Genomic DNA, 27112 nt, shown 5'->3' with positions numbered 1-27112 from the left:
ATTGGCTATTACTGAAGAGATCACGCTGTTTAATTATTACTCACGGCGTTCCTTTCTCATTAGCTGACAGTCTGCTGGTTTTTTACTTGTTTGTGCCTGTTCACAACTTATCAAAGGTACTTATATATTTTAAATAAAAAGAACTTTAATGTTAGCAGGCTTCACTATGCTTGTTCATTTTTTTATTCCTGATCTATTTGGAGCTGCTGCTGATCTCGGATGCCGGGTGATTTTGTGCTTTTATGACCATTATCCTTTATGGTCCACACTATGTGGTAAGAAGCGTATGCTAAGTGTTGGTGTTTGGTGGTGGATTTCATCAATCAACCTTACTTTTTTTCAAATTTTTTGCACTATGTGTGTATATATATATATATATATATATATATATATATATTTATATATTTTCATTGAAATTACTTTTTTATGTTCACCTAACACTGGATTTTGCACTTATTTCATTATATCACTTTCATATGATTGATTTTTTTTCTACATATTTTTTCAATAATATATTTTTCTCATAATTTATTAACTGTTTGTTTAGTTGTTTGCATGCCACATTATTTAACATATGATTATTCATGATTGCACTATTAGGATTTAGTGCCACTTTTTATATATATATCGATTATTTACAGCTGGTATCATAGTTGGGTCAATGACTGGAGAAACAGCAGCACACTGATCTTCCAAGTAAATGGCTGTGTGTGTGCGTTGGGGGGGGGGGGGGCACTGGTCTGATCAACAATGGAGGCCAGGCTGAATTCTCAGCACAGCCAGAAATCTGATCATTATGTACTCTCCTGCCTAGTGTGGTCATTTTTTAATAGGAAAGCAAAGTGATTTGCAGGAATACCAAGTATTTCACACAAAGGAAGCAATACAGACAGAACAGGATACATTTGCATACAAGTACATGGTACAGCAGGCACATATAAAATATAAAACTCTGGGTTGACATATTCTTTAATGTGGGAGTTAAGAGCTTTGGGTCTCCAGGCTCAGCTGCACCAAAGATGATCCAATGAGAACACACCCCCTCCGTCTCCTTCCTCCATTGAAAAACATTCTTTCACTGATTTTCTTTCAATGCCTGTAACACGATCTGTGACTGATCATTTATGATTCCCAGATCGTGGCAGTTGCTGGCTTCCTGACAACCTGCCTGTATAGGAAAAATTCACATTTAGTAGCAGTAGTAATGCGTGTCACTTTCTGCTACAACCAAAGGTTTGGCTTGACGGGTGGTTGCACATCCCATTTATTTTGACAAACAAGCAACATTTGGACCAAATTTTACTTTGGTCCGAATTCAAATCTCTTCGCCATTTGCATTTATCTTTTCACTATGCTGACATACTTGTTTTTAACCCTCTGCCACCACCACATTTTGTATCCAGCCCCATTCATTTTAGATTATAAGGCTTTCTTTTTTCTTTTGACCACAGCATATTTATTTTTCTGTTCACTTGTGTGTTATATTGTTTGTTTAGGCAATTTATGTTCTCACTTTGTGCCGCACTGTTGAAAATGCTGACACTAAGTGCCGGTTCACACATGTGCGATGCAGGAACCCTGCAAATCCACTGCGGGTTCCTGCATCGCACTCGACTCGCAGGCAGTTCACACTGCCATATGCGTATCGCTGGGGTTGTCAATACAGGGTTAACGACACCCCCAGATAAGTTTGCATATCGCAGTGCAAACTGTCAGTTTGGACATGAATCGGATTGCATAGATGTGAACACCCATGTGATCCAATTCTGGTGCGGACCAAAAAAAGGGTCCTGTGTGACTTTGGTCCGAATGCGATGAAAATTCAGCCAAACAATCTGTATGGTTGAATTTGCATCGCACAGACATTGCATGTAAATCACATGCAATGTCTGTGCGATGCAAATTCAACCATACCTTTTTAATGGACATCTTTGCAGCGCAGAGCAGTGCGCTGCAAAATACATGCAATGTCTCACATCACTATAGTGTGAACCAGTGCTAAAGAGCCTGTATATTGTGATAAGTGGATATCACCATCCACTGGACAACATAGTGTTTACTTGCTTTTTTACAGGCCATTTACTACTTTTTTTGTATAATACCAGCTGCTGTGTGTCACAGAGTTCTAAATAACAGGTTTGAGTCAGTACCAGCCAATTCCTTATATTTTAAGCTCTGACGAAGGCACAATGTGTGGTCCCTGAAGCGCGTTGGCTATAGCACCCATTATATGTCTGGAATAAAACCTTTTTTTGGACTCAAACACTTTAGTGTGGTGCTTTGATCTTCATATTAAAATATTATGTTCAATACATTTAGATAGTAGAGTGGAGCCCACTGTGTCCTATGGAACCCTCTCTGCTTAACACTGCCGATAGAACGGGATTATTGGAGGAGAGGTCAGTCACATGACTTTGACAGAGCACATGGCCATTCCTCCTCTCGTTTTAATTTACTTTAAATTATCCATTTAAGAGATGAGTCCCTATTTATGACCATATTTAGGGTGCTACTTAAAATGTTGCAGTCTGCAACCTCCAACCCCCAAACCTCACCTGCTTTTAGGATCTGGCGACTCTTCTTTGTTGCAGCTCCTGCCATTTTCTCAATTCGGCGTGGCTGTGTGTGGCTTTGCAGAAGCATATATAAAAGTGGATATTTCTGCGCTAATATAATTATAAAAAATTAGTATTGTAGGGTGAGCTGCTGCACAAAGGAATCACAGAAAAAACCCAAAGTGAATATTGAACGAAAATGTTCTGCGCTAGAATATAGTGAATAATGAAATCACCAAAAAAATACAAAAAATATATAATACAAAAATTATATATATCACTCTATATGTGTGTGAGGATAAGGTAACCAGAAATTAATCAGTATTCCTTAAAAATGTGAATATCACCAATGTAAATCAATAATCACATAAATCATAAATCATCCAGTGTAAATTATAATAAAGTGAAAAATAAGGGTAATAATTAAATTAAATCCCAATAAAGTCCATACAAAAATTAGAAGAAAATCCAAGAAGGTGTGCCACAAGATCCCAAAGAGTGCATCCACGCAATTCCTTGTGAAAATATAATAGACACCGATGTGCAAATCACCCAGGGAAATCAGATGGCTGCTTACCAGAACGGGTAGGTCTCTCAAACTAATGAGTAGACCACAGAAAGCTTAAGTGTAATGCCAAGGATGGCCACAGGATGTCTCCTTTAAACTCTCAATGGCGATGTCCACATAGTGGGAAACAAATTATGATAGGGACATAGTGTAACTCCGTATATAAGGCATTTATTAGCAATAAAAAGCAGATTAAAAACACTCACATTTGCGATGTGAATTCAAGGCATCTAAAGGTTACAGGTACGCTGGAAACGAACGAACATCTCCCTCGCTGTTAGTATCTAGGTAGCCGGCTTGTTGGGGGCGTGGTCTCTTTGCAGAAGCATCCTTCATTCACAGGATTTTGTGATTAAAAGGACCACTATGGCAGAGGGACTTGTAGTTCTCCATGGAGCACAACTGTGGTAATATAATTTACAGTCTATTAATACTTTCTGCAGTTCCTGAAATTAAGGTCTGTACCTCAGTACGGACCTGCGGCTGGAGGTATAGCCTGAGCATTGCATCCACAATCCATTGATATTCTTTGTAAGCCCCAATACAAAAAAAAAAAAAAATGAACACTTTTGAAGTGTCACTAAACCCAGGATCCTGCATTCACTAAATCTGGTTTCCCACAGTACACAGAACATGGAAATGCTATTATTTTAGTAAATATAAACTGCTAAATACCTTTTCTCATCAGCAGTATGTAGCAGTCTTGTGACATCTATCAGTGTCCAGCTGAGAACTGGCTAAAGCTTGTAGGAGGAGTTTTCATTCTCTTCTCACTGTCCTATGAGGCTGCAGGACCCCTGACTCTCTGTCTGGACAGTGCTGATTGGCCCTGTGCTGATCACATGCACCCTCCCAAGAAAAAAACCTCTCTAGCAATACTCACTAAATTGAGCATGTGCAGAGTGCCTCCAAGGCTCTGTACTATCAGGAGATTAATTGGGAACTGTGGAAGAAGGGGAGGATCAGAGAAGACAGGATCAAATAGCCTTTTTACACAATACACAGGAGTAACCCCCTTAGGTTCCACAGTGAGTATAACATGCATTTGTACTGCATATACACACTGATTTTACTGTTGTGGATTTAGTAACACTTTAAGGGTGCATGTATTATTATTATTATTATTTCAGGTACTTATATAGCGCTGTCAATTTACGCAGCGCTTTACATATACATTGTACATTCACATCAGTTCCTGCACTCAAGGAGCGTACAATCTAAGGTCCCTAACTCACATACATACACAGTAGGGCCAATTTTTTTATACAGGATCCAATTAACCTACCAGCATGTCTTTGGAGTATTATTTTTTGTTGCAACATTGCTACATTAGTCTGTAGTTCCAAAGCAAGTGGATAATAATGCAGATTTGTAAAGCACTGCACAAGGTTTTATAAATGTCCATTTTTTAAAAAATGTCCTAAATAGCGTTATGGCCGCAATAAGGCCATACCACTGCTTTAGAAATGGAGTCCTGAATAAATAATATAGTAACACTGGTGTTTTGCCACAGCTTATGAAAAGGGAACTCTGACTTTAAAAAGGGAAAGTCCGAATTCAGAATCAGTTTACCAAGTTTTATAATACATTAAAAAAAAATAAAATAGATAAATTTCAGTGAATTTGAGATATTTATAATTTCATCCAAAAAAAAAAAAGTGACAGATTTATCTATTTTAAGGTTATTACACATCAACCTAAGATTTGTCATATATATAAAAAAATATGTTTCAGAGTACAGTATATGATTTAACATGTTCACTAAAGACGGATACCATGGTGTAAATGATTATATGAACAGAGATAAATTACTGTTTTGGAGATGTTTGGTTTTTTTTCCTGTACATGTGGATTTGGTTATGGTGATCACCGTACAGGTGCTTATAACAGATTACTTGTAGGTATTCCCAAAACATTTCTACATCTGACTAATGATGGTCTGTGTCATCAAAGGGATTACCAGGATTAAAGGAAGCCATTTTGTAAGTGCTAGTTCATCTATTGCTTTAGGCTCAGCTGAACACACATCAAAGGTACCTTGAAAGGCGCATTTGTTTAATTTTTTTCATGTGTAGGAAGGCCAGGGACACTGATTAGGAACATAATGCTTCTTCATATGGAATCTGGAAATCATTGACACATTTACACATTCATGAGCTATCTGGGGGGCATGGTACCATGTTTTACTGATCAAAAACTTGAAGTGATAGAGAAGTAAAAATTTACAGATGTTGTCTATGATTATGGTGTCACTTGTTTTATATAGTCACAACTGACAGAATTTGTCTGTTTTATCTCATTTAATTAATGCTTTTTGTTTCATTTCATTTACTAAGATTTTAACTTTGTAAACTTTGTAAGCTAATCATGGAGTATACATCTTTCCCTGATGCGCTCTTTAAAAAGAAAGTTTCTCTATATAGTTTAATGCCTTAGGTGGCTATTAAACCCATGTATTTAGGACATTCTTCTACCGAGTATTTACCAGATTTTATAATACCTAAATTTGTATGTTTTTGATAACCATTTTATTTAAATTCATATTTTCCCAGTAGACATTTTATAATCTTTAACTTCAATACTAACATAACAATATACATAAAAACACTACAGTAATACCTCGGGTTATGAACTTAATTCGCAAACTGACTCTGGTCGTGAACCGTAAGGTTCAATGTAAATCTGGTTAATCCTTTGACCTTTTTTTTTTGGTTTTTGAAGCACAAAAATATGAAACAAATTACAATACACATTAGTACAGTATAGTAATGTATAAAGAGAGAACACTAACCTTGCTTGAGATGACTTCTGGCATGGAGGAAGGCAGGTGGGAGGCTGTGAAATACAATACAGTAAGTACAGTATTGTACAGAAGTACTGTACAGTATTGTACAGTACAGTAGTACAGTACAGTACTATATGTGCTAAAAAGCACACCAAAAAGCAAAAAGTGTCTTCGCAGTACTCACAGTACTTCTTTCTGTGTCTCTTCTTCTCTCCACGATCTTCCTACAGGAAGTCACGACCATGTGACAGCCTGGAAATAGCATTAAAATGGCCGCAGCTCCTGTTCGTGAACCGAAGCGGAGTTCGTGAACCGAAAACATATTTTTATGAACTTTTCTGTTCGTGAACCGAGTTGTTCGTGAACAGAAGCGTTCGTGAACCGAGGTATCACTGTACATAGCTCAGGTCATTGCTGGGATTCTGCTCCTATGTTTGGAGGTTCATGGATGGATTTGCCCAGCCTCTCAATGAATTACTGAAGAGGTGACACTGTTCTCTTCTATTATTTCCCCTGCTCCAAATGTTCTCATATATGTTTACATATACATATGCAAAAAAACTGGCATATTTGCAGTGTTTCTCTAGTTTAGTCCTGTGAGTGCCCATCTATATACTTGCTTCGCCATAGTTAACGCTTTTTTACAGTAGAACTGGTATACTATGGTTTGGGCACCAGATTGGTAGCAGAGTGTTTCCGATGGGTCGCTACTTGAATGTTTGCACAGATGCATATAAGGGAACTAAAACACTTGCATGACGAGGGGCAGAATGAATTTGAGAACTGTATGAGGACTGCAAGAGGCTGATATCAAGTCAAATTCAGGTATTTACACTGCTTGCATTGTTAAAGTTCTTTTTGTATAAATATGAGCGTTTACATTGGAATGATGTTCGGAAATCTAAATTCTCTGTTTGCGTTATAGTTATTATTTAAGTAATGGTTAACTAAAGCTGGAGAGTGCAAAATCTGGTGCAGCCGAAACGAATATCTCTACATTCATGCAAATGTAGTGAATAATACTCCTACTGTTTATAATATGTGTTTAATAATTTTCATGTTGCTCTGGTGGGCAAAAGGCAACAAAAAAAAATTTGGTCCTAAAAAAAAAAATAACTATAAGAGCATTCGGAGCAGGGGAAATAATATAAGGGAACAGTGTCACCTTCCTCACTTTTCAGTCATTCATTGAGAGGCTGGGCTATCTTGGAACATCACTCAATGAACCTCCAAACATAGGAACAGAATCCCAGGAATGACCTGAGCTCAGTCACCCTGGTGGGTCCTGACCAGGAGAGGACAGCTTCCAGTTTCTCAAGGTCAGTAGTCATACCCTCTGCTAAGACAATGTGCCCAAGATAAGTGACAGAAGCTTGGTAGAACTGACACTTCCCTAGGGACAACTTTAACCCCTTGTCATGAAGTCTCTTCAGGACCTTCCCTAGGTGCTCTTCATGCTCCTTAAAGGTTCTGCCAAAGACGATGAAGTCATCTAAGTACACCAGCACTTCGATCGTGTGTACAGTCTATGGAGGGTCCTGTGCAAACGGCTGAACGATTGGGTGTTGGCCAAACAGCTGCAGTGTGAAGCGAAACATTCACAGTGATAGTTTTACCACTGCTAAATGTGACAGCTTCTTCCTGCATGTTAGGGACCGGGCACCTGGTGGCATCCTAACAATGAGTGGCTCATCCCCACTGGGCATATTTAACTATCAGCTGGGGATTCCTGAGTGACAAATACATGTAAACAAACAGCGGGGATAGTATATAAAAAAAGAACATTCCCACAGACCATTTAGCAGTCCGTTTAGTTCAGCTATGAATTACAGGGGTTCCTAGAAAAAAAAAAAAAACGGCATGGGAACCTCCTATCCCCACCAAATTACATATACGACCTTTCAAGTCTGGTATAGATTTTAAGATTTTAAGGGGTAGCCTTACACATAAAACAAGGAAAAAAAGAGCGTGAGGCCCCCCCCCCCCCCTCAAAATCCATACCAGACCCTTATCCAAGCATGCACCCTGGGTAGCCAGGGAAGTTGTGTGATAAGCATGTACCTCTTCTTCTCCTGGAACTATACCAGGCAACATGCCCTCAAGAAGTGTGGGAGGGGGGATGTACCATGCCAGGTGGCACCATGTTTATGAGGACAAGTGCCTACCTTGCAACCCTGGCTGGTGGTTGTGGGGGTTTGCCAGTGGGGAGATTTTTGGAATTTGGAAGCTTCCTAAGTTTTTTGTATGCAAAACCATTTAATTTATTTACCCCCACGTGTCACTAAGTGTGCTGCAATTACTTACAGTAGTTATAATTGCAACATCCCAGATAACAAGGATAACTTGCCACAGATTTATGGCAGTTTTGGCAATTGTGCAATAAACTTATGAAGCAAAAGCTTAACAAGTAATTTTCAAACTTGCAGCACAATTGTTTGCTGTCTGGGATATACCAGTCTGGACCCAATAATTGCTTTTGCCATTGTTATACCTATTGAAAAGATCTTGCCTAGCATAAGGAACCCAGATTTTAGAAGTTAAGAATAAAATACTAAAAGGAATATAAATATAGAGATAAGGCGTTTTCTATAAGAAAAGGTATACTTTAGGAACTAAATATTGTTGTCATATTATCTCCTTCACAGCATGTCATAGCTACAGGCAAAAACACAAACAGTGCAGGTAAAGTGGGGTACACACTAGTAGAAAATCTGCCGAAAATTCCTGTGCGAGGTAAAATCGTACGATTTTCGGCTAGTGTGTACACAACTTTCAGCAGCCGATGCCGATATTTTCAACGAAAAAAAACACGAAAATTTTTATCGTCTGTCCCCAGACGACCAATTTTCGTTTAATATGTATGCAGTACGTCCGTGAAAAATCGTATACGAAAGACCGCGCATGATCTGAAGTTGCTGACAACCCGGAAGTCTGGGAAAAAATGAAAAAATCGGACGAGAAATTTCGTGAACATTTATGCACTGTCAACTAAAGGATATTTCGTCCAATTTCCGTCAAGTGTGTACAGGAGCAACTGCAAATCTGCTTCTTTCTCACTGCAAGAAGATAAGATAGTAATGTTAATTATGTAAGATGGCCATACATGGCTGGCATTTTGGGCCAATTCCACAATCTGAGCTGTGGGTGGCCCTGTTGGCACCACCCAGCTCCATCAATTTTTCAGTTGAGGTTTGTTGAGCTGGGTGGGGCCAGCCGAACATTCAGGTTTGAGTATTCAAGCAGCTGCAGGTGCCACAGTTGTACGAATACAATAGCCAGCAGTGCAGCGTGGATGGAGAAAGTTAATTAATTAATTATTTTTTTATTAGACTGGCTGAACGAGAGAAATGTAGCTGTATACGGCCAGCTTTATCCTTTAAACTACAATATCATGCATTACTGTTAGATAAGCCATTATAATATTGGCTTGCAAAACATATAAAAAGCTAAAATGAATACAGGTTTTATATTCAGAAACAGGGGCACCCTGTTGACAGCATATTTTCTCCTTGGGTTTCCACCAAAAATGATAAAAGAGACTTAAAAATAATCTGTAATTTCCCTTTATGCCTAGTCAGTGGACTTGGTGGACACTAGGTGGTGCAACAACCCCTTTCATGAGCTGGTTGAGTTTTATTGTTGGATGTGTAATATTATACTGAGTGTCTTCTTGCAAAGACCTTGTCAAGGAAGTTTTTCTAAAAATAGGTTTAACAAAATTAGGTAGCTAGGGCAAATCACAAACTTGTTTTATAATACAACATAAACTTTTGCTACAGTTTTTATTTGGAATGTTTTGGTATCCTTTACCTTGCTGGGTGATTGTAGCCCGTGTTAGCAATGCTTGTGCTTGCATAATGACTAACGCAATAGTGATACTTATTCCTTAGGCAATTTTAACTAATTCTAAGCCCCAAATATTTCCAATTGATATATTTTTTATGGCTTAGACTGAACAAAGTCATTACATATATCCTTCTCTTGAAGTGGCATCCTTCTTTGCAGACAAAATGAAAAAAAAAAAAAAAACTGCCGATGTTTGCACAGATAAATACAACCGTATATAATATAGCAGTATATGAAAACAAAACACTTTACCGATAAAAAATAGTATTTAAAGTAACACTGCTTCCGAATACAGAGGCTGCCATTGCTTATATCTTTTCCAAAAAAAATAATACATCCCTGGCTATTATGGTGGCCCTCTGGCGAGTTACAGACTAGGAACAGAATGCATATCAGGAATGTTAGGGCTTGTTTAGAATTTGGTTTGGGGGGTGTTAAAGATGGATGGTTGTTCTACCTTTTTTGCATTTCCAATCACCCTCCCCCAAGCTGCAATGGCACAAGCAGGGGTGTTCAAATGTCATGGTTGCGATGCTTTTCTATCACGTCTGACGTATTTGACGGATGGTACAACTGACAAACTCAACCCATTAAAATGAATAGGGATGCGCCACAAGCGCCGCACAAATACATGCACTGCACACGGTTGCATTGCATTAGAGGGAATTTACAGGGGTAAAATTTGTAGTCAGGAGGTGTCATCACTTCCTCACTGTCTTTCAAACTAAGTCCAAACTTAGTCTTAGAGTATAGTCATAAAGGTAGGTCCATAAAGACATGGATGAGCGAGTTTGGGGTGGAGGAACTTGACTGGCCTGCACAGAGTCCTGATCTCAACCTGGAAAAACGTTGGGATGTAATAGAGTGGAGACTGTGAGCCAGGCCTTCCCATCAAACATCAGTGTCTGACCTCACAAATGCGCTTCTGGATGAATGGTCAATCATTCCCATAGACACACTCCTAAACCTTGTGGACAGCCTTTCCAGAAGAGTTGAAGCTGTTATAGCTGCAAAGGGTGAGCCAACTCAATATTGAACCCTACGGACTAAGACTGGGATACCATTAAAGTTCATGTGTGTGTAAAGGCAGATGTCCCAATACTTTTGGTAATATTGTGTAGTTCCGTCCTTAAGAAAAATAAATTTCAACATTGTAGGTTGGAGTCAAGGTATCCACTGTATGTCAAAGGTAAAGTGTACATGTGCAGGTCACACTTGCAAACAACTTGGAATGCAAGCCTTTAATATAGAAACAAATCTCTGACACTAGGTCCCCTTTAAGGAGCAACAAGCAAACTTATGCCTGTTTTTTGAACATTATTAAATTGCGAAATACGGGAAGCAGATGCTCGACAAAACAGTTTGAAGGAACTGTAATCAGAAGCTTTTAAGTCTTAGTTCATTAGTCACTATTCAAAGTAGTGATTTATCAAACAAAAGTGGTGGACAGGAATCCAAGGGGAAGATGAAAGTTACTGAAAAATCTGAACTGTAGTACATCACTTGAAGATAAGGGTCTATACATGATCAACTCACTTCCACTAATCAACTTTTATGAGGATCCTTGGGAGGCTCTCTTTCACAAACCTACTGATAACGTCCTTGTCACACCTATACACCAAGCAAACTGTTGCCCTGGTGTGAAAATCCCCATCCCTTAATTTCTGAAAATTCAGAAGTCGCATACAAGGAATGTTCATTGAAGAAATTAATTGACATATTGAATGGTAACCATAAGAAATTTCTCTTGATCTGGCAACCATGGCCTAATGAATGCAGGTTTTATTTACCTTCAGTAGTCATATCAAATTCTTCTTTGATGCCCCAAACTCTTAGTTAAACCTGATTCTCTTTTCTATTAACATGCCTCTACTAGCCATCTTCGGCTACCTTTCCTTTATTACTCTTCCCACGTGCTTCAGTCTCCCCCCCTCCCCCCCTGCTAGCCTTATACACTTTTTCCCATTTCATAGTTTTGTGAGTAGACAAAAAAAACTGTCTTATGAAAAAAAAAAAAAAAAAAAAATGTTTTAATTAAAATTGAATTAAAAATGTTATCACTTCTTAACTACTCAGAGGCATACCCACTGCCAAAGCCTCCTACACCTAACAAGCTATTCTCATCCTTTTAGGCTTCGTCATTTCAACTTTGCGCTTTCTGGTGTAGTGATCATCTTTTGATGTCTACATGCATCCTGATCTAATGTAGTATGTTTCATCTGGAGCTTCAGGCTTGTACAGCATCTCTATGTTTTCAATAAAATCTTTTGGTAAAAGAAAAATTTAAACTGTAAGATGAAACTGAGGATAATGATCACCAGGCAGCCTATGTACACTACAGCAGGATCATGGATTCTCTACACCAGGGGTGGGGAACCTTTTTTCTGCCAAGGGCCATTTGGATATTTATAACATCATTCAGGGGCCGTACAAAATTATAAACTTATTAAATGTTTGAGCAAATATAACCGGCTCATTTTTAACTCACCCCTAATGTGATAACTGCTTCTCTTTGGTGAGGTGTGTGATGTTAGCTGGTATTGATGATGTTGCTACTCGCAACTGGTTTTCCAGGTTTTCGATCAGTCTGGAGCGCAGTCAACCCTTTGCCGTGGTAAGTTTTGAAAAGAACCGCTGTGTTGTGGGTGCTGCTGGCTGGTACTGCTGTGGGTACTGCTGGCTCAGGCTGGCAGTGCTGGCTGGTACTGCTGTGGGTACTGCTGGCTCAGGCTGGTAGTGCTGGCTGGTACTGCTGTGGGTACTGCTGGCTCAGGCTGGTAGTGCTGGCTGGTACTGCTGTGGGTACTGCTGGTGGGAAATGCTGGCTAAAGACTCAGGAGCAGCGCCGCGCTGGAGGAAGATAGAGGTTCCTGTATCTCGGTCAGTCTCCTCACAGGCGAAGTGCATTCGATATCACTCTACCTGTGACTCACTCAGACAGAAAGGAGCCCGAACTATACAAGAAACATTGGCTCCGTTCTGACAGCTCAGCTGCGACAGACAGACGAAGTGGCACGGGGGGCCGGACCAAATGATTTTGGGGGCCGCATATGGCCCGCGGGCCGTAGGTTCCCCACCCCTGCTGTACACCAAAAGCCGACAATTTGATCATGACCAAGCAGAAATGTTCAAAAAACAAAGCAAACTAATATTGTCTTTTTTTCCCACGATAAGCTGATGGTTTATAAGCTGTATTTTGCAAGCTGTGACTTTCCTTATCAGTACAGTGACAATAGGTGACTTGTAATTTCTCATTAGATAACCCTTTATCTGATAAGCAGTAATAGAGAGATCACCCAAGTTCTCGTTAGTAGTGGAATGTGCATGAGGGATGAAAATAATCTTTACCATGGGTGTCATTGTTTATGATTGATCAGATATCCTATTGTAAAATGTCACTTATTTTGGGGTCCAGCTAACCTCACAGCTTGCTGAAAATGCACCCTTTTCAGTAAAATTTCCTTTATTTTATGATGAAGTTATCTGCTGCCCCAGGGCTCTCTGTATACACAAGCTGTACCAAAGAAGGTATCTCCAACATCCCTTGAGATATGCTCCCTACTCAGGCTCACTGGTGGGAACATCCATCATTGTTTTAGTAACAATTTCTGAGAAATTATTTATTGTTATTATAAAGGAACATAAAAAAAGGATATTTCTGGAGTTGAGTTGCTTCAATTTTGCAGAGGCAGTGTTGGGAATTAGTAGGATATTTTCAATTTCCGGTCCGGGTCACACTTGTGCGATGCAGGAAGGCTGCGAATTCGCAGCCTGTTCCCGCATCGCAAACGCACCCCTGGCAGTTCACACTGCCATATGCGATACGCTGGGGGTGTCAATGAAATGTTAACGACACCCCCAGTTTGATCGCATATCGCAGTGCGATCTTTACAGTTCGCACACTTGTGCGATCCGATCCTGATGCGGCTGAAAAAAAGGGTCCTGTGCGTCTTTGCTGCGGGTGCAGTGCGAATTTAGCCATACAAAGTGTATGGCTGAATTTGCACCGCACAGCCGATTGCATGTAATGAAGGAGCAGTGCGCTCCGATATTACATGCGATCGCCGCAGCCGCAAGAATGTGAACCTGCACTCACAGTTTCTTATCAAAGAGCAATTCTAGGCAACAAGTGAAACCTTTTAGGCTAGGTTCAAATGCTTGCGGCCGCGGGTCCGTGCCTAGGGTCTGGTGCGTGTCTGTTCACCAGTTCATGTGTGATTCAGGTCCGAATTTCTGCCTGAATTCGCACCTGAACCAGACCCAAACATGCACAGGACCCTTTTGCAATCCGCTCAGCAGCTGCCATGGACCTGTGTGAACCGGCTCCTTGGGAGCCAGTCACAATCGCATGTCAAATGAATTGAATGCAGGGAAACCCAGCCTTAGTAAAATAATAATGTTCTCCAGCAGAAACACTACACCTGTGTCTGAAACACCACTCATTTTACCTTAAAGAAAAACTAAAGCTATCACCAGATAGGAAAAAATTCTTGTTAAATTCCCCAGGGGTCCCTGTGCATATAACATATGTCCAGATTAAAGAGGTTTAAACCCTGTAAGACAAAGGTATATTGAGCTTGTATGCCTGCTCACCGCTGAGATGACTGACACCTTCCCTAGTGTTTCTTCCGGGTTCACAGGCGTTGGTGTAGGGTTGCCACCTCATCCCTTTAAAACAGAACACATATTAGTTACACAGGTTCTGTGGCTGATTAAGGTGGTAATTAAACTCACTTGGAGCCTTCTCTGCATTAAATTAACCTCAGAACCTGTGTAATTAATTTGTGTTCTGTTTTAAAGGGATGAGGTGGCAACTCTACGTCGGTGGTGTGAGTGGCGGGACTAGCCTGTTTGCGGCACGGGCTTTGAAGGTCTGGCACGGTAAGCCAAACCTTCAGAGCGTATGCGCCGATGACATCATGGGCTGCATGCATTCTGAATATCTCCTAAACTGTGCAAATTTAGGAGATGTTCACAGTAGCTACAGGTAAGCTTAATTATATGCTTACCTGTAGGTACAAGTGGTGTAATAAAGTTTACAACCACTTTGAAGGTGTTTTACACTTCATATGTTTTTGTTGTTTTAACTAGGTGTTAATGTAGTTTTATTCACAAAAGCACAAGCTGACAACAGCACACACCAGCTACTACACTTGTCTAAGACAGCATATATTAGTACCTGGCTTGTTCTTGTTCCTTTTTAGTGATAGTTCTTCTTTAAGGTTCAAAAACAGATGGCTGAGCCGTGGTTCCACCCCGCCGCCCACTCCATCTGTAAAATAACAGGTGGACAGGGCTGTTCACATGACGGTGCCATGGCATTTTTAACTTGGGGTGCAGAGCTTGACACATATACTGTATGTGCGGTCTTTCCTTAAAGTGGAACTTAAGTCAGAAAATTAAGTTCTGCTGGACCACGTCAAACTGGCCGTTTTTGCAGGTATAGCGATGTAAAATATTAATATAAGCTTATAGTGTTTAAAATCCAGTAATACACTGTCTCACTTTGCTCTGCACATGCTCAGTTGTTCTAAATTTTTAGGCCAATATACTGACAGCTTTAAAGCAGAATTAAACCCTCCTATACTTTACAACCAAGGAAGCTGCTTCTGTTTGATCTGCAACTGCCATGGTGCTGCATATGTGATGAGTTATGACACCAGTCATTTGATAGTTTGACAGTTTGGTTGAGGACACAAGCAAATGTGACAGTTAGCAGTCCCGGCATCCCAGGAATGTAACTGTTTTTTTAAACTGTTAAATTAATGAGTTTAGTTCAGTTTTATGATTTACTGCTGTTCAGGGGCTCCGGGCTTCAGCAAAATGGTAGCCTCTGGCAAGAAAGAAAAGTACCAGGAACAATTCTGGAGGGAAATCTACAGCACACACTCATTTTGGTAGCATAATTAATAATGTATGTTCCATGCTAAAAAACATTATTTTTATTATGTTATGGATAAAGATCCGCATTAACTTTCACTGCCCCATTTTGCTGTATCACTGGTTAGATTCAAACATCCAAGGCACTTTTGAATCTGATTGATAGCTGCCAGAATCAGCCTAAAACTGTAATCAATATACTAGGTTTCCCGTGGTGTGTTATTTACTACAGAATTTTATATAGTGCCAGTAGTTTACACAGAAATTTACATACTATGCATTCAAATTAGTTCAAATTAGTTCCTTCCTTTAATGAGCTTACATAGGTCCCTCCTCACATGCATAGGTACAGAAACTAGATCCAATTTAAACAGAAGCCAATTAACCTACCAGAATATTAGAAGTATATTAGTATACAGGGAGAATGTGCAAACTTCATGCAAGTAGTGTCCTGCCAAGGATTTGAATTGAGCATCCCAATGATGGAAGGCACAAGTTAGTAAAAAGGCTTACACCCCATATGTATACCTTACTAATTTTGGGCAGTCTTCTACTGGGCTTGGACCCAGCTGCTCATGTTTCTTGGACCACTGATTTTATTGTATTCTAGTCTGTTGTTTCCTTCAAGTGGTGCCCCTTGCCTGTTATTTTCTCTTTTTGTTTCTTTGTTTTGTAACATAAAAAAATGAATAAAAATTGTCAATTTAAAAAAAAAAGGTTCCAGTTTACAAAAATACAAGAATACCAGCAAAAGGGAATGTAATGGACTGGTAAAATACACAATTTCTGGAGGAAAAATCCTGAGCAGACACCTTTTGCTGTCTGTATACATTTCAAAGCTTCATTATCATTTCTTATCAGAGTCAAAAATGTAAATAGTAAAAGTATTCAAATCGGCTTCCAAATTACACATATCTACTACAAGTACTGTTAACTGTTGCTAAAAGCACAGTGGTTTAAATAAAATTCACTTTTCTCAGCGGAAACATAAAAGGTTGTGTGAGATAATTTATGCTAAGTGGTTCAGTCCTCAAAAGAAAATTTTATTCTGTAGAAATGACATTGTATAAGCTCGTTCTGTTCTTTGCCAGCTTGACCTCAATAAGAACTTCCATTCAGAGAATAAAAAAGTAACCTACAATTTTCTTGGTACAGTACATACAGTCGTTCTAATATATGTGCTTTTCTATTATTATCCTACAGCCATATAGTTTCAGAACTCCAGACAAAAATAACAGGATAAAAATCTGAAAGAATTAGGCCCCTTTCACATGAGCTGTCCGATCAGGTCCGACTGTCAGTTTTTCAGGGGGACCTTGCAGTCTCCCCTATGACATCCGCCGCTATCCAATCCGATCCTGCCCGCAAAATCCACATGGATGGCGGTCCTATTTTCCATCTGTCCATCAGATCGGATAGGATCACATGAAAAAAGACTGGCAGTCCGCTTTTACCCAATATCCCCATAGAGGAGAGCAGAGACAGACTTGTCATCCTCCTGTTCAGTGGGGATCAGCAGAGCGATTCCCCGCTGAGCAAGCAGATTCCACAAAATGGAGGCGCCTGTGTAAAAGGGGCATAAGAAAGAATAAAAAAGCAGCTTTTGTCAAAATTTACCTTCAGTCCAGAGCTGTCCCCTGTAATAATTCTTTTCCACAACTAGTGGACCTTTGTCAGTATAACCAGGTCTTTATTGACCTTGCTTTGTGCACTGGTGCACAGTCCTGTTGAGAAATGATGGGGCCATCCCTAAACTGTTCCCACAAAGTTGGGAGCATAACATTGTCCAAAATGTCTTGGTAGGCTGACGCCTTAAGAGGTCTCTTCACTGGAACTAAGGGGCCAAGCCCAATCCTTTAAAAACAACCCCCCACCATAATCCCCCCCTCCACCAAATTATTTGGATCACTGCACAAATAAAGGTCCATAAAGACATGGATAAACAAGTTTGAGGTGGAGGAACTTGACTGGCCTGCACAGAGCTTTGACCTCAACCCGATAGAACGCCTTTGGAATAAATTAGAGGGAGACTGCGAGCCATGCCTTCTCGTCCAACATCAGTGCCTGACCTTACAAGTGTGCTTCTAGAAAAATGGTCAAACATTCCCATAGACACACTCCTAAACCTTGTGGAAAGCCTTCCCAGAAGAGTTGAAGCTGTTATAGCTGCAAAGGGCGGGACAGCCCCTGTCAGTTGTAAATGCTGAGTATCTGCCACACAGAATTTTGAGGTTCATGCGGTAAATGGGTGGCAGTGAGAGGCCTGTAGCAGGGCGCTAGAGGTTAGGCACTGGCCACACCTTTGACCTCCTCATATAAGCCTACTATGGGTCAGCTCCGCCCCTCTGACTCCTCTAGGACAATCAATGAACAGTCAGTCAATAAACAGTCTAGGGGTTTTAGTTGTTTTATTATAAAAAGGGATGGGAGAAGGGAAGGGTGGGATACTCTGGAACCTGAACAATTCACAATTCTGAGGACTTCTATCTGAGGATGCAGCCAGGTTGCGAATTTCACCTTGCCACTAGATGAATTGTAGATACTGCCGTCTCTGAACAACGGACTTGGTTGCACACTATCTTCAGGGTACTCACCTAGCACCCCCTTTCACTCAACCAGCTGACGCCTGTTCTCTGACTACTCTACTCTGGGGTGGCCCCCTTCCTGGTCAGGCCCTTAGACACGATCCCCTGTACTCACGATACTGTTTTCCAGGTTCTCCCGTGTCTCAACCCCTCTAGTCAGCTCTCCTGGACCTCTGGGTTCAGCTCCTTCCTTCTGGCTCACCAGGCCGACTGCCTGTGACCATACACCAACTGCCGCAGAAGAGGAGGCAGCCATCACCGTCCTTTCAGGACTCTGTTCACCAACCAAAGACCCCAAGCACATGTGCTTCTGGCTTTTATACCACACCCCAGAATGCACAGAGACGACCAGTCTGTGCCAATCACTGAGATGGTATCAAAACTTGTATCAAAACCTGTGTACCCATTGGTCAGGTTTCCTCCACTGTCCAACATGCCTCCCTATTGGACCAATGAGGACATTCCCCAGACCAGATGAATTACGCACTGAGCACCATGAGCAGACCTAACTCATAGAGCTTGCTCCCTGTTAAGCAAAGAGCCATATAGATTTTGCCTGCTGCTCCTCTGATAGGCAGACAGAGCCTATCAGACTACCTCTACCTAGCACCTACTTAGGAGGGTGCTACACACACACACATATATATATATATATATATATATATATATACACAGTGCATGCGAAAGTATTCGGCCCCCTTGAACTTTTCAAACTTTTGCCACATTTCAGGCTTCAAACATAAAGATATAAAACTGTAATTTTTTGTGAAGAATCAACAACAAGTGGGACACAATCATGAAGTGGAACGACATTTATTGGATATTTCAAACTTTTTTAACAAATAAAAAACTGAAAAATTGGGCATGCAAAATTATTCAGCCCCCTTAAGTTAATACTTTGTAGCGCCACCTTTTGCTGCAATTACAGCTGTAAGTCGCTTGGGGTATGTCTCTATCAGTTTTGCACATCGAGAGACTGAAATTTTTGCCGATTCCTCCTTGCAAAACAGCTCGAGCTCAGTGAGGTTGGATGGAGAGCATTTGTGAACAGCAGTTTTCAGTTCTTTTCACAGATTCTTGATTGGATTCAGGTCTGGACTTTTGACTTGGCCATTCTAACTCCTGGATATGTTTATTTGTGAACCATTCCATTGTAGATTTTGCTTTATGTTTTGGATCATTGTCTTGTTGAAAGACAAATCTCCGTCCCAGTCTCAAGTCTTTTGCAGACTCCATCAGGTTTTCTTCCAGAATGGTCCTGTATTTGGCTCCATCCATCTTCCCATCAATTCTAACCATCTTCCCTGTCCCTGCTGAAGAAAAGCAGGCCCAAACAATGATGCTGCCACCGCCATGTTTGACAGTTGGGATGGTGTGTTCAGGGTGATGAGCTGTGTTGCTTTTACACCAAACATAACGTTTTGCATTGTTGCCAAAAAGTTAGATTTTGGTTTCATCTGTTCTATGTTTGGTGTGTCTCCCAGGTGGCTTGTGGCAAACTTTAAACTACACTTTTTATTGATATCTTTAAGAAATGGCTTTCTTCTTGCCACTCTTCCATAAAGGTCAGATTTGTGCAGTATACGACTGATTGTTGTCCTATGGACAGAGTCTCCCACCTCAGCTGTAGATCTCTGCAGTTCATCCAGAGTGATCATGGGCCTCTTGGCTGCATCTCTGATCAGTCTTCTCCTTGTATGAGCTGAAAGTTTAGAGGGACGTCCAGGTCTTCGTAGATTTGCAGTGGTCTGATACTCCTTCCATTTCAATATTATCGCTTGCACAGTGCTCCTTGGGATGTTTAAAGCTTGGGAAATCTTTTTGTATCCATATCCGGCTTTAAACTTCTCCACAACAGTATCTCGGACCTGCCTGGTGTGTTCCTTGTTCTTCATGATGCTCTCTGCGCTTTAAACTGACCTCTGAGACTATCACAGTGCAGGTGCATTTATACGGAGACTTGATTACACACAGGTGGATTCTATTTATCATCATTAGTCATTTAGGTCAACATTGGATCATTCAGAGATCCTCACTGAACTTCTGGAGAGAGTTTGCTGCACTGAAAGTAAAGGGGCTGAATAATTTTGCACGCCCAATTTTTCAGTTTTTTTATTTGTTAACAAAGTTTGAAATATCCAATAAATTTTGTTCCACTTCATGATTGTGTCCCACTTGTTGTTGATTCTTCACAAAAAAATTACAGTTTTATATCTTTATGCTTGAAGCCTGAAATGTGGCAAAAGGTCGAAAAGTTCAAGGGGGCCAAATACTTTCGGAATGCACTGTATATACACATATATATTAAATAGTTGCATCTAAAAAAAATTAGAATATCATCATAAAATTAATTTATTTTAGTAATTCAATTCTAAAAGTGAAATTCATATATTATATAGATTCATTACAGTGATATATTTCAAAAAAATTTTATTTTATTTTGATGAATATGGCTTATAGCTAGTGAAAATCCCAAATTCAGTATCTCAGAAAATTTGAATATTACATAAGACCAATTAAAAAAAGGATTTTTAATACAGAAATGTTGGCTTACTGTACAATATAGTATGCACTAAACCAATATTTGGTCGGGCTCCTTTTGCATGAATTACTGCATCAATGCGGTGTGGCGTGGAGTCGATCAGACTGTGGCACTGCTGAGGTGTTATGGAAGCCCAGGTTGCTTTGATAGTGGCCTTCAGCTCGTTGTCATAGTTGGGTCTTCCTCTTGACTAAATCGCACAGATTCTCTATGGGGTTTAGGCCAGGCGACTTTGCTGGCCAATTAGGCACAGTGATACCATGATCATTGAACCAGGTATTTGTACTTTTGGCAGTGTGGGCAGGTGCCAAGTCCTGCTGGAAAATGAAATCAGTATCTCCACAAAGCTGGTCAGCAGAGGGAAGCATGAGGTGCTCTAGAATTTCCTGGTATAGGGCTGTGCTGACTTTGGACTTGATAAAACACAGTGGACCAACAACAGCGAACTTCACACTAGACCTCATGCAACTTGGGTTCTGTGCCTCTCCACTCTTCCTCCAGACTCTGGGACCTTGATTTCCAAATGAAATGCAAAATTTTCCACAGTCCGGGATGGTCATGGTATAACTGTGTTTGACCAGAAAACTAGCCTGACCTAAACCCTGTAGAGAATCTGTGAGGTATTGTCAAGAGGAAGATGAGAGACACCAGACCAAACAATGCAGACAAACTGAAGGCTGCTATCAAAGCAACCTGGGCTTCCAGAACACCTCAGCAGTGCCACAGGCACATCGACTCCATGCCACGCCACATTGATGCAGTAATTCATGCAAAAGGAGCCCTGACCAAATATTGATATAGTGCATACTATACTGTACGTAGACATACTTTTCAGTAAGCCAACATTTGAATTGAATTACTGAAATTAATTAACTTTTTAATGATATTCTAATTTTTTTGAAATGCATCTGCATGTGTGTATGTGTGTGTGTGTGTGTATGTATATATATATATATATATATATATATATATATATATTGTAGCTTACACAGTAGCAATCCATCAAAATGTGCAGCACAGCAATATTATTACTTTTATGCATTATGATATTTCCTTCACTTTACATGTGCATAATGTGTTCTATATTTTGCTACAGGAGAAGAGATTTTAGCCACATACAAGCAGAACCATCGAGACTTTCTATTCCCTGAGCCAAAACTGACTCCTCCATACCCAGGAGTGGACAGGGAGGTCCTGATGAAAACTCTCTGTGGATTCAAAGTGAGTACCTTTTTGTTCTTTAAAGTGCATGTGTAGTAAGTAATCACCTCCAAAACAGCCATTCAGTAAATGCATATCTATATAAAATCTGTGACAAGAGCAGTGGTAAGCCACCACTTACCTTGGCATCACTTTTGTAAAAGCAAATGAAAGCTTTGAGATAGTGGCCAAGAATGTTGTACATTAGATTTCTGGAATGGGGGTCTTCTAGATTACTTTTGAATAGAGCATACACCATTGCAGTGAATAAAAATAGAATTGATTTGGTAAAAGACAACAAGAGAAATTAAACAGTTAGTAATGTGATGCTTTTTGCAGAATTCAGTCTGGAATTTATTAAAGGAAAAGTACAGCCAAAGCTCGTTTGGCTGTACTTTCCTGTGGATCACAGGAGTGCAGTCCGTTCGTCACTCCTGTGACACATTTTCAGCAGACAGCAGGCTGAAGCTCGCTGTCGCCTGACGTCACAGAGCTTGTCAGCCTGAGCTGGCCGCTCCTGCCCCCTCCGCAGCTCGAGGATCCAGCGCGGGGGGGGGGGGGTTTCAGAGCAGACAGCGGTGACTGATAGTCACCAGCTCTCTGCTCACGGAGCACTGAGAACTGAGCGATCAGTGGTGTTTGATCGCTCAGCTCTCAATCTTAAAGCACTCAGGGACACATGCAGCATCGGGCCAATGTTGCATCTACTTAGGTAAGTATAATTTAAAAAAAGAAAAAAACTTCTCTTTTAAAGTCAAAAATTGTATTGAGATATTTACCATAGGACAATAGGACTGTATATTCAAGAGTGTAAAAAAGTGAAGGTAGTTGCAAGAAATTCTTATCTCCAATACGGATACATACATATTCTCCAGCACACCAAGGATCTTGCACAGCAGTCCAAAGAAACTTTTTATTGCAAAAAGATTGCATTAAGATAGGTGCAAAGTTTCGAGTCACGCAGAACCCCTTCGTCAGGCATGTGATGATGTCACATGCCTGACAAAGGGGTCCTGCGCAACTCCGAAATGTTGCACCTATCTTAATGTGATCCTTTTGCAATAAAAAGTTTCTTCGGACTGCTATGCAAGATCCTTTGGTGTGCCCTCGAATATGTATGTATCTGTGATTGATCCAGTGTCCTGCTGGTGATCGCTGCAGCACCCACAACTGATGTGCCTATATCCAGGAAGGTGTGCGATGGGAATATGAACTATTCATTCTTATCTCCAATTCATATTCCCAAGTGTAGAGAAACTACAAAAACCTGTTTAAGGTGTAAAGGAAACTATATTTGTGGGATAAGCAGGTGCCCTTGTTGACGTCTTACTATGTGAATTAGGCACAGGAGCTCAACCACGACCCCCCCACAAAGACACGCACGCACCCTTCTAAACTGCATCAAATAGTGGGTGTGGCCAAATCTCACTAACAGAGGGAGGAACTTAAAGGGACATTTAATATCAAAAGTGCATTATGTGAGTGAGTGTGAGTGAGTGTGCAGAGTTTGCGGGAGGTTACACACAGAGTGCAGAGTTTAGCCTTCTTCCACAGCTGCGTACCTCTGCATTCCCCATCCATATCTCACTTTCACCCCTCTTCAGCTCTGACCTCTGCATGCAACCCCTTACCCCCTTCCCCTGCCCCATCTTCCCCTCCTCCCCTGCCCCATCTTCCCCTCACCTCCTTAAAATCTCCACCATCTTCTACATGTCATACATGTGTTGCTGTATTAAGCTGAAGCAATTGTACCTCCTTGCACACTGTAGTTGGCTCTGCCTCTTTCACTTTCAGGGAGATCATCCAGTGGGGGTGTCAGCATCTGCACTGCACCCCAGGAACCTGCATCTCGCTTGTCCCCATCCTGCACTCAGCTGTTGGAAGACAAGCTGTCATTTGTAAACACAGACGCTGGACTTCTGTGTTTACAAGTGATTATGGTGAGTAGGGAGCAGAGGGCCTTAGCCAAAGGTGGTGGAACTGAGTTCCACCAAGTTCCAGCTGAAAAGAAAGCTCTGTGTACAATACAGTAATTGTAATACCCTCTAGCACCTCTAGCAAGGCATTTTGCAGAGTCTGTGCTCCCCCTACTTAGTCTGCCCTATACCTTGAAGATTACTACCTAGTATCCTCCCTTCCCCTCTTTCCCTTTTATCCTCCTTTTCCACCTATCTCTGATCCTTCTCACATTTCATGTTTTTTTTTTTACCTTGCTTGTGTCTCTCCTTCCTACTAATCAATTCTCACCTTTTGTAGGCTGTCAATAGGTGTCCCCACCTGTAGCCTTATCAGCCCCCAATTTTCACCTCTATCATGAGGCAGATACCCTTCCTCTCTTCACAATCTGAATCCATACAAGTATCTCAAGCTCCAGAATCACCATCAGGAACTGCCCAAGACCCCTCCCCTTCAATTTCCATCTCCTGCTATTAATCCTTACTCATCACCTTAAACATTCCTGATTTGAAGTTTGTTCTATTTTCAGACTTTTTTTTAGCTCTATTGTCCCACCTGTTTGGACACTCACTCTACTAAATTATATTGCTCTGCATGCCATAATGAAAATATAATAAAAATATAGTTTTACCCCCTTAATGACCACGCCATTTTTAGAGATACGGCACTGCATTGCTTTAACTGACAATTGCGCGGTTGTGCGACGCTGTACCCAAATAAAATTGATGTCTTTTATTCACACAAATAGAGCTTTCTTTTGGTGGTATTTGATCACCTCTACAGTTTTTATTTTTTGCGCTATAAACAAAAAAAGACTGACAATCAAAAAGAAAACAATATTTTTTACTTTTTGCTATAAAACATTCGAAATAAAAAAATTAAAAAAAAATTTCAGCAATTTAGGCCAATATGTATGTAAACAAGGCAGACGGCCGTTCTGTCATTCCCCTGCATGATCGCAGGTGGCGGGCGGCCATCGTGGCCGCCGGATTCGCTGATTGGCTCCTGTTGTGTCTGATCACAGCAGGAGCGGCGCTTCGGCGGCACGCGCGCGCCACGAGGACCCTTGCACAAAATCATGTACCTATACGTGATTTTGCGCAGCTGGGCTGCCCTGCCGCAGTATATATGCAATGGGTGGTCCAGAGGTGGTTAAGAAAGACAAGTTTGAGGACCATTTTTATAACATCAGTAAAAATAGACCCTCACTAACATTGCTAAACACTTTGTCGAGGTACATGATGGGAATACTTCTTCATTGAGAATTCAAAGTATTGAGAAAATAGGATCTTTTAAAATAGATGGGGATATGTTCTTGAAGCTCTTCAAAAGAGAGTTGTATTTGATTTTTACTATGCATACTCAGATCTTACAGGGCCTAAATTAAAGCGGTTGTAAACCCTAAAAGGGCCTAAATTAAAGCGGTTGTAAACCCTAAAAAAAAAAAACCTGCAAGACAAAGGCATAATGAGCTAGTATGCATCGCATACTAGCCCATTATGATATCTTTTTACTTGCATTATTTAGAGGATATTCACTGTGTCCTAAATGTCTTAGACATTCTATCTTGTTCATTTATATCCCTTAGATTCTCTGCATTTCTATTCTGTACTTTAGTTTTTTCTACTCTGATATTTTTCTTTCATTTCTTTTTCTAAGATTTTATATATTTTTTCTTTTGTTTTTTTTTTGTAGTTGTATAGTTATGCTTTTGTTTATAATCAGTATTCAGATATATAGTACGTGTAGCAGTAAGTAACTATTTAATATAATGGGGTTTGTGTATGATTAAGGGCTCTTTCACACAGGCGGACCGTTCAGATCCGCCTGTCAGTTTTTTTGGTGGATCTGAATGTTCCCCCCATGCATCTCTATGGGGCATTGGATGTCAGCGGAGACATGTCCGCTGGCAGAAAATAAAAATGCTTGAAAAGTGCTGCGCCAGACAAATACTTAAATCAATGTAATAAATGCAGTGAATACAAGTGATTATAATAGTGAAATGGTGTAAAGTATTCCGTGAGATAAGTCCATAAGTGTCCAATAATCTAGTGGGAAAGGAACTCCAACAGAATGGTGAAAAAATCCCACAAGCAATTCCACAACACCGCTGTGCATATATCCCACCACCGGATAGATTGGTCTCTCACCTCAGCCACAGACCCATAAAGGGTCAATGATCACATAAATCAGCTGTATCAACCAGGAGACTGCCTTCCTATCTCTCTCGGTCAGCTCAGCATAGATCGATCAAGGTGGGGGTAGAGGAACTTCACTCAAACTCGGAATGGGTGCATGTATAAATATAAAGGACAAATATAGTGCTCTCCGTCTGATAACAATAGTTTATTGAAATTTATGAATGGTACTCACATTCAGCGGCACTCGGCGGTGCACGCTTGTATTGCAGACAGATGATACACACTACACTGGGACCAAGGGAAAGTGTGACGTCAGGTACGCAGGCTCCGCCCCCTATACGCGTTACGTCAGAGCTACCAATAGCCTTCGACTTCTTCAGTAGGGGCCCCTACTGAAGAAGTCGAAGGCTATTGGTAGACCCCTACTGAAGAAGTCGAAGGCTATTGGTAGACCCCTACTGAAGAAGTCGGAGGCTATTGGTAGCTCTGACGTAACGCGTATATGGGGGGCGGAGCCTGCGTACCTGACGTTGCACTTTCCCTTGGTCCCAGTGTAGTGTGTATCATCTGTCTGCAATACAAGCGTGCACCGCTGAGTGCCGCTGAATGTGAGTACCATTCATAAATTTCAATAAACTATTGTTATCAGACGGAGAGCACTATATTTGTCCTTTATATTTATACATGCACCCATTCCGTGGGATTTTTTCACCGTTCTGTTGGAGTTCCTTTCCCACTAGATCATTGGACACTTATGGACTTCTCTCACGGAATACTTTACACCATTTCACTATTATAATCACTTGTATTCACTGCATTTATTACATTGATTTAAGTATTTGTCTGGCGCAGCACTTTTCAAGCATTTTTATTTTCTATCATTGTGAGGTGTTACACAATTTAGTGTTTGCTGCCGGATAATTGAATTGCATTTTTTATATTTTTATATATTTGCACATATATATATATATATATATATATATATATATATATATTTGCACCTGTATTTTCATTATTATTTCTGGTTTCTATCACAGGTTGGTTTGCGCTGATA

The 27112-nt window shown here is 40.5% G+C and overlaps 1 protein-coding gene across 1 annotated transcript in view; it reads left to right on the top strand.

The window, feature by feature from the left end:
* Positions 1-27112, top strand: part of SPATA6L (spermatogenesis associated 6 like) — a 91054-nt gene that overhangs the window by 29116 nt on the left and 34826 nt on the right. Inside the window, exon 6 of the mRNA XM_082243306.1 lies at positions 21858-21982. Within this exon, the coding sequence (XP_082099432.1) occupies positions 21858-21982 (125 nt within the window). The remainder of the gene's footprint in view (positions 1-21857; positions 21983-27112) is intronic.

This window comes from Pelophylax lessonae (genome assembly GCF_965119305.1).
Source record: "Pelophylax lessonae genome assembly, chromosome: 1".
Taxonomy (NCBI): Eukaryota; Metazoa; Chordata; class Amphibia; order Anura; family Ranidae; genus Pelophylax; species Pelophylax lessonae.
This window is presented reverse-complemented; position numbering and strand designations above follow the sequence as displayed.